Raw genomic sequence first — 16454 nt, 5'->3', positions numbered from 1 at the left:
GGCGCGTACACATGAGCGTGATTGGTTGAGTGAGCATGCCCAGATGGCCGGCCCGCCGGGCTACCGCCCCTCGGCGGGCAAAAACAGGAATCAGGAAACGAGAGTCCGGCGGGTTGCCAAGAAATCGGCGGGCAGAGCGGAAAATTCCCTTTCCGGCATCCGGAGGCAGAAACCGCAACCGCGACAGAATCTGATAAGGCGAGAATCGGACGGACAGAATCAGATCGATTAGGCAGGAACGGAAGCTGGGTGAGGAATCCTGCCCGGAGGCTGAGCGACCGGCGTGGAAAGGGGGCGAGGGTGCGGGGGGTATCGAGATGCTGCGCCTAGCTCCTCGTCTAGCTCCTCGTCTAGCTCCTCGTCTAGCTCCTCCCGCCACCGACAAGGCCAGCTCGAGTGCGTGAGCAGCGGTGCTTGCTGTGAGGGGAAGGCTTAGAGCCCCCAGAGGGGAGTGGGGGGGCGGGCTGTGTCTGTCATCATCATAATGAGGAGGAGAAGAAGAAGGAGGAGGAGGAGGACGGGCTGTGTGTGTCGGTGCTGCCGGCTGCTCCTGCTGGTCTCGCAGAGACTTGGTGAGCTCCTTGCCGCCCTCGCGCCGCACGCGCTCGATCTCCTTTTGCGACTCGACGTCGATGCCAGCCTGGTGGGGAGAGGATGGTGGGGAGAGGATGGTGGGGAGAGGATGGTGGGGAGAGGATGGTGGGGAGAGGATGACTTGAGAACTGGATGAGGGGACGAGTGGCCCTCCGTGGAGGCGACACCGGCTGCGAGCTGTGTGATTGGGCGAGGAAGGGAGGGAGGGAGGGAGGGAGGGAGGGGAAGGGAGGGAGGGAGGGAGGGAGGGGAGGGGAGGGAGGGAGGGAGGGAGGGAGGGAGGGAGGGAGGGAGGGAGGGAGAGAGAGGGCGGCACCTTCTTCGCCCGCGCCTTTGCCAGCGCCTCGTCCAGCTTCGCCTTCTTCTCCTGCGGCGGCGAGGACAAGCGCCGCGTGGGGAGAGAGAGGGGCTGTGTGCGGAGGTGGACGGCGGGCGCTCCGCAGATGCCCCTCTTCCGCTTGAGTTTGGGGCACCAAGGGGGAGGGGGGGGGGCAGTGGCTGCTGGAGAATGCTCAGCCTTCTAGCAGCAGCAGAGTCGCTCCCAGTAGAGATGGGAGGGGCGCCCTGGGCAGTTCGCTGCGCGCCTCTGGCGTCAGCTTCGGGCCTCCAATCTCCCGCGATCTCCGAGAGATCTCGGTCACATCTCGACTCGTCTCGCCTCTGGCGTCAGCTTCGAGCCTCCACCCTGCATGCTTTGCGCGAGCGCCGCGTCGACCTCTGCTTGCGGCTTGACCTGAGGTGCGGACAGGCTTAGGGGTTAGGGTTAGGGTTAGGGTTATAGACCTCTGCCTGCCTCTCTCCACACTCTCCACGCTCTCCACGCTCTCCACGCCCTCCACGCAGGCAAGGCGGAGGGGGAAGGGCAAGGCGGAGGGGGAAGGGCAAGGCGGAGGGGGAAGGGCCCGTGGGCAGCCGCTCGCGTCGCCCCACCGGGGGGGGCGAGAGCTGGCGCGGCATGCAGAGCGCACGGCGCGAGGCTGCGCGGGTGAGCAGTGAGGGGGGGGGGGGGGGTGTGAGCAGACCTCGACCTCGGTCGAGAGAGGCTCGTCGATGTCCGCATCGTCGAGGTGCTCGCCTACGGCCGAAAGAAAAAGAATCAACGACGCTCAGACAACCGACTGTCCGCGTCGTCGAGGTGCTCTTCCTACGCGAAGAGGGAGGGACGTGAGAGCGCCGCCGCCCTCGCCGCCGCGCTGCCGCCGCCGCCGCCGCCGCCGCGCCGAGCCAGTTGATCGCCGGTTCGATGCCGGCGTTCGACGTCTTGACGAGAGCCTTTTGCGCTCGCAGCTCGGTGAAGCCCATCTCGAGGAGCTGGTCGACGAGCTCCTTGGTCACCAGCGGCGGCCCAGACGGACCGGCCTCGCCCGCCTTGGCCGCCTTGCGCGCCAGCTTGCCCGCCAGCCCCGCGCTCCGCAGGAGCGTCTCCTCCTCCGTCTCCATCTCGGCCGGCGCGGCGGCGGCGGCGGCGGCCGCGGCCAGCGCCTTGGTCCGCAGCTCGCCCACGTTGGACTCGTCGAACGTTTGCGCCTCGGGCACAAAGCGCTTGTGCATTGCCATCTGCTGCTCGTTGAAGCAAACCTTGCCCGTCTCCTTGCAGACCCACACCTTCTCCTCGAGCGAGACCTGGGCAAAGGCCTGCAGCCCTGTCTCCTCGCTGTGGAGCTTCGCGTCGGCCTCGTTGTAGAAGAGCTTGCCCGTCTTCTCGCACTTGATGACCATCGCGTCCACCTTCTCGTCGGGAGCTGACATTGCTGCGATTTGGTGGCGGCGCGAAAGGTCGCGCCTCTCCGGAACGAGTGCAAAAGACAGAAAAAGGCCTTGGGTACTAGTACTTGAGCACTTGAGCACTTAGCACTTAGACGGATAGCGCACCACACACCTCTCCTTAAAATCCCTGTGTGGTGGCGGCGTGCCGTCCTCCCATCCCTCCCTTGGGTTGTCTGTTTTCTTTCTTTCTTTCTTTACTTGAGCACTGGATAGGGTCGATTCCGTCCGCATGGTACGGGACCCCTCGATCGTCTCGCCCTCCCTCACTGGTGTGTTCATCGGGGGGGGGTCATAACAAACACGGTACAGGATCGAGGTGCACGCTGCCGAAGCATGACTATGCTACTACGTGTGACACACTGCGAGTCCGTCCTAGCTATTACGCAAAAAACAGCACCCACCAGCGTGTGGTTACTTCGGCTCCGCCTCCCATGGGCGCGGCAGCTCCTCACAGCCGTCAGTGCCCTCGCAGCAGCCAGCCACACCGCCGGGTGACTTCTGGCACCTACAGCTCTCAGCTTGGAGACGCGCCTAGTCATGATACGCACTGTTTCGCGGTCTGGCAGCTGCACGCGCTTGCGCAGGCCGCAATCAAAGTGGAGGAGGAAGCGGTCCCTTGCGGGGGGGGGGGGGGCACAGCGGCTATTGTATGCAACAATGGTAGCGCTATAGTAGTCTTCCTCGCCTGCTCGTGACCTCGATCCTCGTCGCCGCGTCTTCAGGGCACCAAGAAAAGCCCAGAGGTGCAGCAACCCGCAGGCATGCCCGCAGGAAACAGTGGAGGATGCACAAACCTCTACCGTCCCGGATTCGCCTCTCTCCTCTCGGATACGTTCGCAGGTGACGAATAGGCACGGGCGACGCGGCGACACAGAGCCTTGCACCCTTTCGCCCTTTTCATCACTGCCCCGGCGCCCACGCCTCGATCTTCTTGGGCAGCAGCTGGTTCGACACGTCCTCTCCGTGGCCTAGGCAGCCGCGTTCACCCTTGCCCCAGGTAAAGAAGGCGCCGTCGGCGGCGAGGGCGAGGCTGTGGTCGTCCCCTGCCGACACAGCGACGACGCGCTGGCCGGCAAAAGCCTCGATCTTCTTTGGCCGCCACTGGATCTGCTCGTCGCCGTGGCCCAGCTTGCCGCAGTCTCCACGGCCCCAGCTCCAGAGGGCGCCGTCGGCGGTGAGGGCGAGGCTGTAGGTTGCTCCAGCAGACACGGCGACGACGCGCCGCCCAGCTAAGGCCTCGACCTTCTTCGGCAGCGCCAGCAGCTGGGTCTGCTCGTCGCCGTGGCCCAGCTTGCCAGAGGCTCCAGCGCCCCAGCTCCAGACGGCGCCGTCGGCGGTAAGGGCGAGGCTGTGCCATGCTCCAGCCGCCGAGACCGCGACGACGTGCTGGTCAGCCAAGGCCTCGACCTTCTTTGGCAGCAGCTGGTGCTGCGCGTCGCCGTGGCCCAGCCCGCCCAAGCCTCCAAAGCCCGAGCTCCAGACGGCGCCGTCGGCGGTGATGGCGAGGCTGTGAAGAGCTCCAACCGACACAGCGACGACGCGCTGCCCAGCCAAGGCCTCGATCTTCTTCGGCAGCAGCTGGTCCTGCGTGTCGCCGTGGCCCAGCTTGCCAAAGGCTCCAGAGCCCCAGCTCCAGACGGCTCCGTCGGCGGTGATGGCGAGGTTGTGGTCGCCTCCAACCGACACAGCGACGACGCGCTGACCAGCAAAGGCCTCGATCTTCTTCGGCAGCAGATGATACTGCCCGTCGCCGTGGCCCAACCGGCCGTAGGCTCCGCGGCCCCAGCTCCAGAGGGCGCCGTCGGCGGCGAGGGCGAGGCTGTGCGCATCTCCAGCCGACACGCTCACGGCGCGCTCGCCACCCAGCGTCGACGGGAGGCGGGCCGGCGTGTTGAGCCGCGTCACGCCCTCGCCGTGGCCAAGTAGCCCTGGGCCCCCCTCGCCGCCGCACGACGAGAGCCGCCCCTCGCCGTCGATGAAGACGCTGTGCAAATGGCCTGCAACCGCCCTCGCCGGCGGGTTGGACTCGCGCAGCAACGCCGAGTAGCACAGCCACCGCACGGCGCAGCCCTCGCCCTCCGGCAGCGCCGGCAGCTCGAAGCCGCGCTCTTGCGCCCACAAGCGGATGGCCTCCAGCGCAAGCGAGGCGTGGAAGAGCAGCGAGACGGCCGCGACGCGAGCGATGTCGGCGGGGTCGCAGCGGGAGAGGGCGCGCAAGAGGAGCTCCGTGGGGAGGTCGAGGAGGCGGATGGGCGGCGGCGTGCTTGGCGAGGGGGCGGCGGCGGCGGCGGCGGGGGCGAGGCGGCGCGAGCGGCGGCGCGGCGGGGTGGACATCGCGAGGCCAAAAGAATTCTACCACCAAAATCCTAGATGTTAAATACACAGGGTGGGGGTAGCAAATACACAAAATACACTGTGTTTTTGGCCTGTGAGCAAATACACAGCAAATACACAGCCAAATACACAGTCAGTGGTGGCGGTGCCGGTGGTTGGCAGACCAGGGAGTCACATGCACAAATGGTCAAGTCCCAATCCGAAATACCAAAAAGCTCAATTACCTGTCTTCAAGTGACCGACTCCCAAGGTCAAACGTTGGTTGGTCAAAGCTGCGAAAAATCAATGAAAACTCACGAAATACGGCAAATTTTCCTTCGCCTGCGGCGCGCTGGTAGGATCTAGTGGTCCCCATCGAGTGTGTATCCTGGCTTTGTGGGAGCAAATACACAAAATACACTGTGTTTTCAGCCCAAGTCCAAATACACAAAATACAGACTTAACATCTAGGTCCAAAATTCATCCGCATGTATTTTCATTTATACATGCAACCCTTTCTTGCGGGAGTGGCGCGTTTCTCTTCTTTCTGGGCACTTCCGCGCGGCCACTTTCGAAAGTGGGCCTTGCAAAATTCTTTCCTGCGGCGGGCGCTTCCGCGCCAAGCTCGCGCCAATCGTCCTTCGCCCACTTCGCAGACGCTCCACCGCCCCCGGTGGCAGCAGCCGTCGCCTCGAAATTAACGAGCTGTCGCGTCCTCTTTCGACAGCCCGAACCGCTCCTTCGCGGCGCGCTTTCTTTTGTGATAGTCCACTGGCTGGCCCCTCCCAGATAGGTAGGTAGGTAGGTTGGTCTTGTTTGGCCCAAAAGGGCCCTGCAATAGGTAGGTAGCCCCTAATTATTATTTTTTATCTTTTTTCGCTTCGCTGCGCGGCCTGGGGATAGCAATGGTACCGCGTCGGCGACGCGGGCGCCTTGCGGGCTTAGCCCTTAGCCACCCTTTATCGCGCGGTCAAAAAGCACGATTCTCAAGTTGGGCCCTCCCGCTGGCTCCCCGCCGTGCTGCCGGTGGTGCTGCTGCCTGATGACTCGGTGAGCCTCGCGATACCCACGCCGTCCGCCGAGGCGGAGGAGGCCGCGACCGCGACCGTGCAGCGGATGAACTGGTGGGCGAGGAAAAGCCAATTCTTGACTTGGGCCCTCGGGGAGCGGCCTTCTCTCGAGGTCTCGAGATACACAAAGCGGCCAAGAGCTGCGCGGCGCTTTGTCCGATCAGTTTTCTTTTTGGGCGTCTCAAAAAGAAACGGAACTAACGCGGCACGGCCCATTTTGGATCCGCCGCCCGACGTGAGGCGCCGCCGACCCTCCGCAGCCCCGCCACGGCCAACCCCTGCGCCGCCTCCCCGACCCCAGCAGTACACCTCCCGACCCACGCACCCACCGACGCGAGACGTCGACCTTCCCAGCGACCAGACTCCGCTTCGCTTCATGCGATGCAGATCCTCCCACCCCCCGACACGCCTTCGGCCACAGCCACAAACCACGCTACCGCCGCCACCGCCGCCGCCGCCGATCCGGACGGCCCACCCGCCCCCTGTTTTCCTGAAAGGGGTCCCACACCCCACAAAAAAGGGGCAGACGTCTCGGCCGTTATATAGCGCCCCCGGAGGTGATATGTAGCGGTCGCGATACATACCGCGAATGGGCGCCCTGGACCGATACATAACACCGGACGATATGTAGCGGGGTTCGCGATACATACCGGGACCGCTACATACCGCGCTCAGACGCGATATATCGGAGGGGCCACTTTCCTGACGACTGTTCAGCTCCCATCCTCCCAAACGTTAAAGCTTAAACAGCTCTACTGTGTACAGAAGCGTGCACCGTGCACGCGCTGGGGAAGGACACCTTCCTACTGGCCGTACGATCAGGTCGTCATCGAATGCTGGATACTAAGCTCTAAGGCCGCGAGCTCTACATGCAGGTGGTCAATTGTGCAGCAGGGCACGGTCTCCCCGCCCCCCCCACTCCACCACGCACCACCACCAGAGACCTATATCCATCCCCTACAAGTACAACTCGTCCTCTCTCGCTCCTCCGCGTTGGTCGGCTTTTCACCCCCTGCTCGAGCGTGCGAGGCCTAATTTGACCCTCGCACTAGCATGGAACACAATAAAACAACCTTTGCTCACTCGCAATCACAAGTTATCCATCCATCCAGCCAGCCGCCGCCGCCCCTCGCATGCACGAGCACCCGCATCAAGCCGTGGCCGGCCCCGAGCCGAGGCAAAGGCCGGCGCAGCCCGGCGGCGACGGAGACATGCCTCGAGACGAGAGACGACCGCAAGCACAGCTGCCTGTGCCTCGCCGCGCCGCTGTCCCGGCCGCGGGGCGTCGGGGCCGACTCGGGTCTCACCCGCGCGCAACCTCGATCATCTCCTCGAGGTCCACCAGCTTGTGCGCCACCTTGCCGTCGGCGGCGCCGCGCCTCGCCTCCTCGGCGACCAGGCGGCGCACTCCCTCGTACTCGACCACGGGCCCGCCGTGCTGCGCGAGCAGCTCCCGCACCTCGTCGTCCCCGCCGCCGCCGCTCTCGGGAAGCAGCCCGCCCGCGTGGTCCGACAGCAGCGCAGCCACGCTCTCCGCCGCGTCGCCGACGTTGGTCAGGATGACGCCCGACGGACCTCGCTTCAGCCAGCCCGCCACGTACAGGCCAGCCTCGCCGGAGACGCGGCCGCCCTCGTTCGGGACGACGCCGCGCGCCTTCACGAGTCTCGGGTCAGCTCGCGCAATCTCGCGCAATCTCGCGCAATCTCGGGTAACCTCGCTCTGGGATGACGCCGCGCGCCTCGTTGCCCTCGATGGGCTGCGTCTCGGCCACATCTCGGCCATACCTCGGCCATACCTCGGCCATACCTCGGCCATACCTCGGCCAGATCTCGGCTAGATCTCGGTCAGATCTCGCTAGATCTCGGTCAGATCTCGCCTCGTCGAACGGCACGCCCTCGATCGGAAGGGAGCGGTACCCCACCGATGTCAGCGCCAGCTCGCAAGGCACCTCCTCCTCGGAACCTGCGACGGCCGCAGCGCGCTGCGACGCGCCCGGTGCGCCTTGCAGCTCCGTCGCCGCCACGCGCACCGCACCCAGCCGCCCGCTCCCCCCCTCCACAAACTCCACCGGCGAACGCTGAAACTGGAGCCGCACACTCCTCCTCTCTGCGCCGCCGCCGCCGCCGCTTCCGCCCTCTGGCACCAGAGACTTCATCAGCTCAACCAGCCGCTTGCGCGGCCGGTCCTCTGCAGCGGCGGCGAGCACGGCGGCGGAGAAGGCGTCGGGCGGCGCCTCGATCGACGTCGAGACACGGGCGAGCTTTGTGAGCTCACGCAGCTCCTTGATCGTGAAGGCCGCCTGCAGCACGCCCCGCCGGCCGAGGATCGCAACCTGCCGCACCGCGGACGCGCGCAGCGCCTCCACCGCCCGCTCGCAGATGTCTGTCGGCGCGAGCTCGTCGACGTCCTTGGCGAGCACGCGCGCGCAATCGAGGGCGACGTTCCCGTTGCCGACGACGACGACCGTCTCGACTCTGGACAGATCGAAGCCCTCCCCCTCCCACTCCGGGTGGCCGTTGTACCAGGCCACAAACTCACGCGCGGGGTGCACCCCGCGCAGCTCCTCGCCGGGGACTCCAAGGGAGCGAGAGGCCGAGGCGCCGTACGAGAGGAGGACGGCGTCGTAGGCTGAGCGCAGCGCCGCGATCTCGATGCGCGGGCCGAGCTCGGCGCCCACGCCGCCGAGCGACGAGCCAAAGTCGAGGATCCCGCGCCGCAGCTCCTGCGCCCAGCCCCCGTCCCCACCCTCTGAAGGCGGCGGCGGCGCGAGCGGCGGCGGCGCGCCGACGGAGACGTTCCCAAAGTAAGAGAAGCGTTCATGCGACGCGATCTCCTCGAAGCGGTCGGTCACGTTCTTCACCTCTGGGTGATCAGGCGCCACGCCGTACCGCACCAGCCCGTACGGCGCCGGCAGCCGCTCAAACATCGTGACATGGACGTGCTCATTCTTCTTGAGCAGAAAGTCGGCGGCGTAGAAGCCGGCCGGCCCGCTCCCGACAATGGCGACGTTCCACCTCGCAGTAGAGGAGGAGAAGCGGCGCACGCTGACTCGCATGCCTTTGCGCATATCAGCGGCTTCGCGGGGCTTGTGGTTGTTTGGGTGGTCTGTTCACAGCTTCGACCCTGCCGCCGCCCTTGCCGCCGCAGCCCTCGCCGCCGCAGCCCTCGCCGCCGCCTCCGAGCCCGCCGCCTCCCTCGCCGATGGGCGGGCAGAAGCCGAAGGTGTATGAACAGACTCACTCCGCCTGCCGTCCTCCCATCCCGTGTCTGGGTTTTTGTTTTCTTTCTTTCTTTCATCCGCCTGCGAGGATGTGTTTCGACAAGTACTCGTCCTTGATTGAGAGAGCAGTCTATTCGTTAGACCCGTGAACTCCGAGCGGACTGCACATGTACATGTCATATCGATCGCGCTCCTTGCGGGGAACCTAGCTGTGAAGGACGGACGACGCACGAGGCGATGATGGTATGGAGACAAGACGGACAACCCGCCCATGACCAATCCCTCCTCCCTCCCTTGGACCTCATCGCCACCGTTCTATGCCTCACTGCTCCGCGCCTCGCTACAGCACACGTTCAACTGTGATGCGCCCGGGTCTCTTCGCGCTGCGGGACCAGCTCGGACACGCTCCCCCTCCTCCACCACTCCACGCCTCCTCGAGCACACTGCTCAACTGCCTTCTGCTGTGCGCCCGAGTCTCTTCGCGCCCTGCGGGACCAGCTCGGACACTCCCCCTCCTCCACCGCTCTAAACCTCCTCGAAAGCACACTGCTCAACTGCCTTCTGCTATGCGCCCGAGTCTCTACGTGCCTGGCGGGACCAGCTCGGACACTCCCCCTCCTCCACCGCTCCACGCCTCCTCGAAAGCACACTGCTCAACTGCGTTCTGCTGTGCGCCCGAGTCTCTTCGCGCCCTGCGGGACCAGCTCGGACACTCCCCCTCCTCCACCGCTCTAAACCTCCTCGAAAGCACACTGCTCAACTGCCTTCTGCTATGCGCCCGAGTCTCTACGTGCCTGGCGGGACCAGCTCGGAAACTCCCCCTCCTCCACCGCTCCACGCCTCCTCGAAAGCACACTGCTCAACTGCGTTCTGCTGTGCGCCCGAGTCTCTTCGCGCCCTGCGGGACCAGCTCGGACACTCCCCCTCCTCCACCGCTCTAAACCTCCTCGAAAGCACACTGCTCAACTTTCTGCTTCTGCTATGCGCCCAGTCTCTACGCGCCTTGCATGCTCACTTCCTCGCAATCTTCCAGAGCATGCACTTCCATTTGGCACACGGAGATTCGATGAATGGCAAACTGGAACACAGCGAATGGAGACAGCTGCTCAGCCGCATGTATAGCTTAGACAGACACTTAGCAGAGACACATAGACACTTGATGTCGCGGGGGCGGCAGCCCTTAGGGCTGTGCGCTCGCGTCAACAAGCCATCTGCTGTACGTAAAGCCTGTAGCGCTGGGCACTTGAGCACGGTGGAGGGTCGAGATTGGAGCACTTCCACTTGGAGTGCAGTTAGTAATTTAACCGCACACCCAGAGCCGGGAACCTAAGAAGGCAAGCGCACCCAGCGGGCCGGATGATAGGCATCGCCATCGGGTTGCGCTTGCCGCTTGCGGGCCCCCCAAGGCCAAGCCCGCGAGAGCCCTACGCCCCTACCACGGCCCGCGCGCCTAGGCCTTGCGTTTGGTTTTTTGCCCCTTGGCGCTTGGGGGGTTCGCGTTCGCAGGGATGAGGGAAGGGGCCATAAAGTAAACACGGGTCTCCGAGGGTCGGCTCCGAATCCGAAGAATCCTATCTTAACTTTTGCATGCACACACACGAGGCGCGCGCGCGCGCGACCGGCCGGCTCGCGCCACGCACGTCGCACGCGCGCGGCGCGCGCGTGGCCTCTCACACTCGGCGCGCGACCACCACCTGATGCTTGTTGGACTCGATGAGTCGCTTGCCCAGCACCTCGAGGCCGCGCTCCTGCAGCCGGCCGCGCAGCAAGGGCGCCACGTCCCAAAAGTAGTCGTCGAGGTAGGGCTCGGTGGAGCGCAGCGCGGCGAAGACCCACGGGTTGGAGCGCGCGCGCAAGAAGCCGGGCGACGCGGGGTCCATCTCGAAGATCGCGAGGTGGCCGCCCGGCTTGAGCGCCCTCGCGGCCTCGCTGAGGATGTCGTCGGTCGCGCTGCCCGGAAGCTCGTGCAAGACCAAGCAGAGCGACACCAAATCGACCGAGCCGTCGGGCACGTCGCCGAGCCGCGCGGCGTCGCCCAGAGCCAGCTTGAGCCGCGGGTCGCTCGCACCCTCCTCGCGGTCCAGCAGCGCCCTCCCGACGGCGACCATGTGCGGCGACAGGTCGACGCCCACGCACGAGGCCGCGCCCGGAAAAGCGTCGAGCAGCCGGCGCGTCAAGATGCCGGTGCCGCAGCCCAGGTCGACGATCGCGGCGCCGGGCTGGCGGCAGGGCGCGTCTGCCGGCAGCAGCGCCAGCAGCTCGCGCTCGAAGGCGCCGCGGAAGTTGGCGTCGCCGTCCTCGGCCGGCAGCCCCGGCAGGTTGCGCGCGCCGACCGCGCGCGAGACGAGCGGCTGGTGGCACGCGTGCTCCCAGCAGAGGTTGCCGTCGTCGTACGCGTGGAAGGCGCGGCGGTAGTAGGCGGGCGTCACGAACGACTCGCCCGCCTCCTGCTTCACCGCCGCCAGGCTCGCGTCCACGCACACATCCTGCAGCGCCGCCACCTCCGCGTCCCAGTCCACGCCGGTCGACTCGGTCGAGACGCGCATCTTGGCGAACGCGCTCGCCTTGATTTTGCCGTACAGCGGCGTGCGGCGAATGATCGAGAAGACCAGCCCGCTCAGCTGAAATTGCCACCGCGGCCGCGCCACGCCGGGCACGATGTCGCCCTCCGCCGTCTCCGCCGGCTCTGTCACGATGGCGTGCCGCAGGTTGGCGCGCGCCGCGTCGCTGTAGAGCGGCGCGGCGGCGGCACACGCGCGAGGCGGCGCGGTGCGCAGCGGCGTTGCTGCGCCGGCAGCCACCAACGGCACCGCCAGCGCGCAGCAGCAGCACACGGCGAGCATCAACCGACCGATTTCGGAAGGGTCGCAACGAGCGCCACGTCACCTGCGCCCCCCCCCCCCCCCCCTTCATTAAACCGTCAGTGTTAGTGCCAGTGCGCGCGCTCGTTAGAATTCTTTTGTGAGAGCGACGCTCATGCAAGAGCCATCGAGTAGCGCCCTGAATCGCCCGAATCTGGCCTTCCTCCATATACCCAAGAATGCGGGCAGCGCGATTGAGGACGCCGCCAGAAAACTTGGCGTATTTTGGGGACGCTGGGCCGTGCGGAACCACACTCGTGTCCACGTGGGTGATGGATGCCCATATTACCATCTTCCGATCGACGCGCTGCCGGAGCCGCACATTTACCAGGGCAGGGCTGTCTTTTGCGTCATACGCAGCCCGTTTGCTCGGGCCGTCTCGCAGTACGGGTGGCTCCACTACATGCAGGCTTACGACAGCGCACCTTCCCGTAAGCCGCACCAGCGTAGAAGACATTCCATGCAGCTTCCGCCGGACCAGCAAAGCTTCTCCTCGAGGAAGCGCTGCACGGTGCTCGGCCTGAACGAATACCTCCGCCAAGAGCTCTCCTCCTACGCGGCCGCAAAGAACGCGACCCGGCGGCGCCAAGTCGGGAATTGTCACTTCCTGCCGAATTCTCGCTTTGTCTGGACGGGTGAAGGCCGGCGCGCGTGCCAATTCGTGCTCAATCACTCGACGCTGGAGCACGATTTCGACGCGCTCATGCGCGAGCACGGGCTGGGGATTCGATACCTCGATATGTCGTCACACGCTCAGATGCTGTCTTCGGCCTCGTTGGCGGCGGCATGCAAGAAGCTGGTGCCGAGTGACATTGACGCGGACAATGTGCGGCGCATGCAGCGCATCTACAGCGACGACTTTTCGAGACTCGGATTCTGGCCCTGGCCGGGTGGCTGACGCGAGCGCCGGAGGTTCTCTTGAGACAAGATCTCAAGATGTATGCTAGGTTGTAGGTAGGCGTAGGGCGCTTCACCGAAAGCTGCATTACCCATTAGTTCGGTCATCGAGAGAGAGATTTTTAGCAATACCAAACAACTCTAACACTAAACCTGGTACGTACTACGACGTACAAGCGCGCCGATGAAATTATTTCGAAAGACTACCTCCCAGCGATGCGGCAAACGCTTGGCCGCTGCATGAGGATGAAAGGACTTCAAAGTAAATTAATAAAAATCGAAGGCAGACAAAAAAGAAAAAACTGCCCAAGGCCGGACCGAGCCTCGCGCCGCGCCTGCAGGGTGTGTTTAGCCGAGCAGAGCTCACATGGCCTGGATGTGGCCTGGAGCCCATGACCCAGCCGCGGTGGCGCGCCCTCCCTCGCGCAGGCGTCCTCGCGGCACCCCCTCGACTCCGGCACCATGCTCGAATCGCTCGAGGACCAGCTCTTCAGGCGTCTCCTGCCAAAACAGCCTCCGCGCCTCCACCAGAGCCTCCGCACCGCCCGGATTTCCGCCACCGCGCCGCCACCGCGGCGTTCGCGCCGCCACGCACACGGTGGCCGCCGCCTCGGAGCCTTTACCTGGACCGGCTCCCTTCCCAGGTACCTCGACGATGCCCCGGGCGCCGGCGCCAGCCGCACCTTCTCCTGGGAGCCGTCGTCGTACGCACTGCACGCAGACCAGGGGTCGGGGACGGACCTGCCGTGGCCGCGCGCCTCGCCGTCGGCCTCGCCGCTCCGGCTGCGCGTCAGCATGGAGCGGCCGCCGCTGCAGGCCTGCGAGCGCTGTCTGTTCTGATTTATTAACTCACTGATTAGTGTCTCTGTTGATCGGCCGCTGCAGGCCTGCGAGCCTCCGGCGTGGACGTGGCGTTCTCACTCGCATTCACACCGGTGTGTCACGACCTACACTGATCCGCCGCTGCAGGTGGGCGACCCTCCCTCGTGGACGTGGCACAAGAACTGCACGCTGCCGCGGATTGCCGTCGAGGCGTGGCGCGGCGACGGAGGGCCGCTGCCGGAGCGCGCGGCGGTGCTGCTGTCGGCGGTGACGCTCGACGTCGCCTCCGAAGCGGCCACCTCGTGCGGCCTCGAGGGAGGCACGCTGTTGCCTCTGGTCTCCGGCCGCGCCTCCTTTTCCGCGCTCACCTTCAAGACGACCTCGTACAACCTCAAGGGGCGGCAGATGCACCTGATGGCGACGCTGCTGGTCCACCGCGCCGAGGCGGTGGGGAAAAGAAGTCACCACGCCGACTGCTCGCCGCCCCTGATTTCTTCTTTCAGGTCCCGCGCGCCGAGGCCGACCCCTTCCCGCCCGCGACGGCGACGGCGACGGCGCTGCTCGCTCCTCCGCTCGGGCCGGACGCGGTGGTCGCTGTGGCGTTGCCGCCGGCGGTGCCGCCGAGCTCGACGATGTCAACGTCTCCCAACCTCTCCCCACATCTCCCCGCATCTCCCCGCATCTCCCCAGGTGCCGCTCAGCTCGACGATGTCCATTGCTGCAGCGCTCGTCTCGCCGCCGATCCGGGTGGACGCACGCAAGCGGCAGCCCAAGGAGCGGGGCGGCGGAAAGGCGGAGAGGAGCCGAGAAGAGGGAGCCGAGGGGAGCCGAGATGCGTGGGCCGAGAGGAGCGGGGCGGCGCAAAAGGCGCTCTTGGCTCGGCCGGAAGTGTCCGGGGCATGTCCGAGACGTGTCTGAGACATGTCCGAGACGTGTCCGAGACATGTCCGCAGGCGAGCTCGTCCGCGACGGGCGCCGGCGGCGCGCGCGTCGACGGGTCGGCCGGCACGGCCCTAGATGCGGAATATCTCCCCAGATCTCGAGGCCTGAGACGAGCTCGGGCCTATCTCCCCAGATCTCCCCAAATCTCCCCAGATCTCCCCAGATCTCAGGGGTGGAGGGGCAATAGGAGCAACGCAGGGGACTCCCACTGCCTGATAGTGATAACAATGATGAGACTCATAAGAACAAAACAGGCACGGCGGCGACCTGCATGCCGTTCGCGCCCGAGATGCTCGAGCGGCGCATGGAGAAGGTTGACAAGGGCGCGGGTGCGGCACACCTCCCCCAATCTCGCCCGTATCTCGCCCGTATCTCCCCATGAAGGTGGACAAAGGCGCGGTGCGGCTCCAGATCGACAACTCGATCGACGGGCTGCGCGCTTACCTCTCGGCCGTCAACATCCGAAACAAGTGCAAGGTGGCTCGAGAGACAGCCGAGAGGCAGCCGAGAGACAGCCGAGAGGCAGCCGAGAGGCAGCCGAGAGGCAGCCGAGAGACAGCCGAGGGACAACAACCTACCCAACCACGCCGACGACCTCACACCGCGGCTCTCCAGTCTCCTGCCTCTCTACCCCGCCCGTCCTTGCCGTCCCCGCAGCACCCCCTCTTCCTCGTCCTCCGGTTCGACTCGTGCGTCGGCTTGCTCTACGACTCCTCTCGCGCCGCCGACCCGGCAAGACCTCGCCAGCATCACCGGCAGGGGTGGTTGGGCCTCCCCTGAGCTCCTCTCCGGGCCCTTCTCCTCTCGCAGGCTAGCCTCGCCGACGACGCCGCCTTCGACAAGATGATGTCCGTGCTGACTGCGTCGCAGGACCGGCCCCTCCGGCTGGACGCGTACCCGCAGCCCGAGGCGCAGGATGCCGACAAGGTCCCGCCCTCTCCGAGCCCTTTCCCCCCTCCCCCCTCTCCCCCTTCTCCCCCCCTCTCCCCCCTCTCCCCCCTCTCCCCCCTCTCCCCCCTCTCCGCTCTTCCCCGGCCCCCCCCCCCCCCCCCCCTCGCCCCCTCGCTCCCGCCGCCCTCGTGTGTGCGGAGGAGTGCACCTGACTGCACCTAACCTGACCGTACCTCCCCTTCCGTGCACCTGTACCTGACCGTACCCACCTCACTGACCTGTCTAGATGCCCTGCCGCCCTCGCACAGGCGCTGCCCTGCTCGCTGCCCGAGTACGTGATTGCAATCAAGTCGGACCAAGTCGGGCCGCAGCACGACTGCGGCTTTGCAGACTGCCCCGTCCGCCTCTCGGCCGCTCTCTCGCTGCCTCACTTCACCGCCCTGCCCTCCTCCTACACGATGATGACGCCGCAGCAGCTGGGCATCCTCCGCCGCACCTACTGCCGGCTGCACTGCGCGCACTCGCTCGCCTCGTCGACGCCGACCGTCTCCGCCATCCCGGTGGCGCCGGCTCACCACCTAGCACCACTCAACCACCACCTAGCACCACCCACCGTACCACCACCCACCACTTCTGCCCCTACCACCACCCCACCGCTTCCGCCCCCTTGTCGCTGCGAGTCGACCCGTGCCCCACCGTGACTTGCATAGGTGGCGGCGCTCTCCTACCACTCCGCCGCGCCCCCCCCCTTCCAGCACTGCAACGCGTGCCAAGCGCCGCCCGATCCGTACGGCCCTGACGGCCTGATCGCGTCGCACGAGACAGAGCACATGCTGTCGCCGTGGAACCGAGCGACCGGTGCCGCCTTCCCCCCCCCCCCCCCAATTAATCGTTTGTCCCCCTTTCTGCTGGCCACTACCTGCTTCCCCTTGCTCCACATGGGACCCAAGCCGCGTGGCGAGGGTCGCATTCTTTACCACTCGTCGCTCGCGAGCGACTTTCCCTCTGATACTGTCCGAGAAGCTACCTGATCCCATATGGCTGCTCCGTTCGGCGGAAACGGCATCTACCTTCAT

The 16454-nt window shown here is 65.7% G+C and overlaps 4 protein-coding genes across 4 annotated transcripts in view; 1 reads left to right on the top strand and 3 right to left on the bottom strand.

Moving 5' to 3' along the window:
* Window positions 1-2371, bottom strand: part of EMIHUDRAFT_415365 (hypothetical protein) — a 5175-nt gene extending 2804 nt beyond the window's left edge. The window contains exons 1-5 of the mRNA XM_005782413.1: window positions 1815-2371; window positions 1617-1669; window positions 1253-1327; window positions 911-961; window positions 544-640 (exon numbers count right to left, since the gene is read on the bottom strand). Coding sequence (XP_005782470.1) covers window positions 544-640; window positions 911-961; window positions 1253-1327; window positions 1617-1669; window positions 1815-2343 — 805 coding nt within the window. The 5' untranslated portion in view covers window positions 2344-2371. The remainder of the gene's footprint in view (window positions 1-543; window positions 641-910; window positions 962-1252; window positions 1328-1616; window positions 1670-1814) is intronic.
* A 4676-nt stretch (window positions 2372-7047) lies between these two features.
* On the bottom strand, window positions 7048-8800 carry EMIHUDRAFT_63841 (NADPH:adrenodoxin oxidoreductase; the record flags this gene model as incomplete). The annotated part of the gene is made up of 4 exons (XM_005782412.1): window positions 7048-7408; window positions 7632-8212; window positions 8321-8410; window positions 8534-8800. The coding sequence occupies 4 exons, from the start codon at window positions 8798-8800 to the stop codon at window positions 7048-7050; spliced, it is 1299 nt and encodes a 432-aa protein (XP_005782469.1).
* A 1949-nt stretch (window positions 8801-10749) lies between these two features.
* EMIHUDRAFT_55170 (hypothetical protein) lies at window positions 10750-11583 on the bottom strand (the record flags this gene model as incomplete). The annotated part of the gene is made up of 1 exon (XM_005782411.1): window positions 10750-11583. A coding segment is annotated over one exon (834 nt), but the record flags the coding sequence as incomplete, so codon positions are not given.
* A 1602-nt stretch (window positions 11584-13185) lies between these two features.
* Window positions 13186-15232, top strand: EMIHUDRAFT_449721 (hypothetical protein; the record flags this gene model as incomplete). Its single annotated transcript, XM_005782410.1, has 9 exons — window positions 13186-13552; window positions 13609-13658; window positions 13726-13974; window positions 14049-14159; window positions 14236-14337; window positions 14499-14550; window positions 14742-14800; window positions 14872-14964; window positions 15145-15232. Coding segments are annotated over 9 exons (1170 nt in total), but the record flags the coding sequence as incomplete, so codon positions are not given.
* Between the last annotated feature and the right edge of the window lie 1222 nt (window positions 15233-16454).

This window comes from Emiliania huxleyi (genome assembly GCF_000372725.1).
Source record: "Emiliania huxleyi CCMP1516 chromosome Unknown EMIHUscaffold_19, whole genome shotgun sequence".
In the NCBI taxonomy this organism is placed as follows: domain Eukaryota; phylum Haptophyta; order Isochrysidales; family Noelaerhabdaceae; genus Emiliania; species Emiliania huxleyi.
The sequence above is the reverse complement of the archived record's forward strand: the minus strand, read 5'-3'. Positions and strand labels throughout refer to the sequence as shown.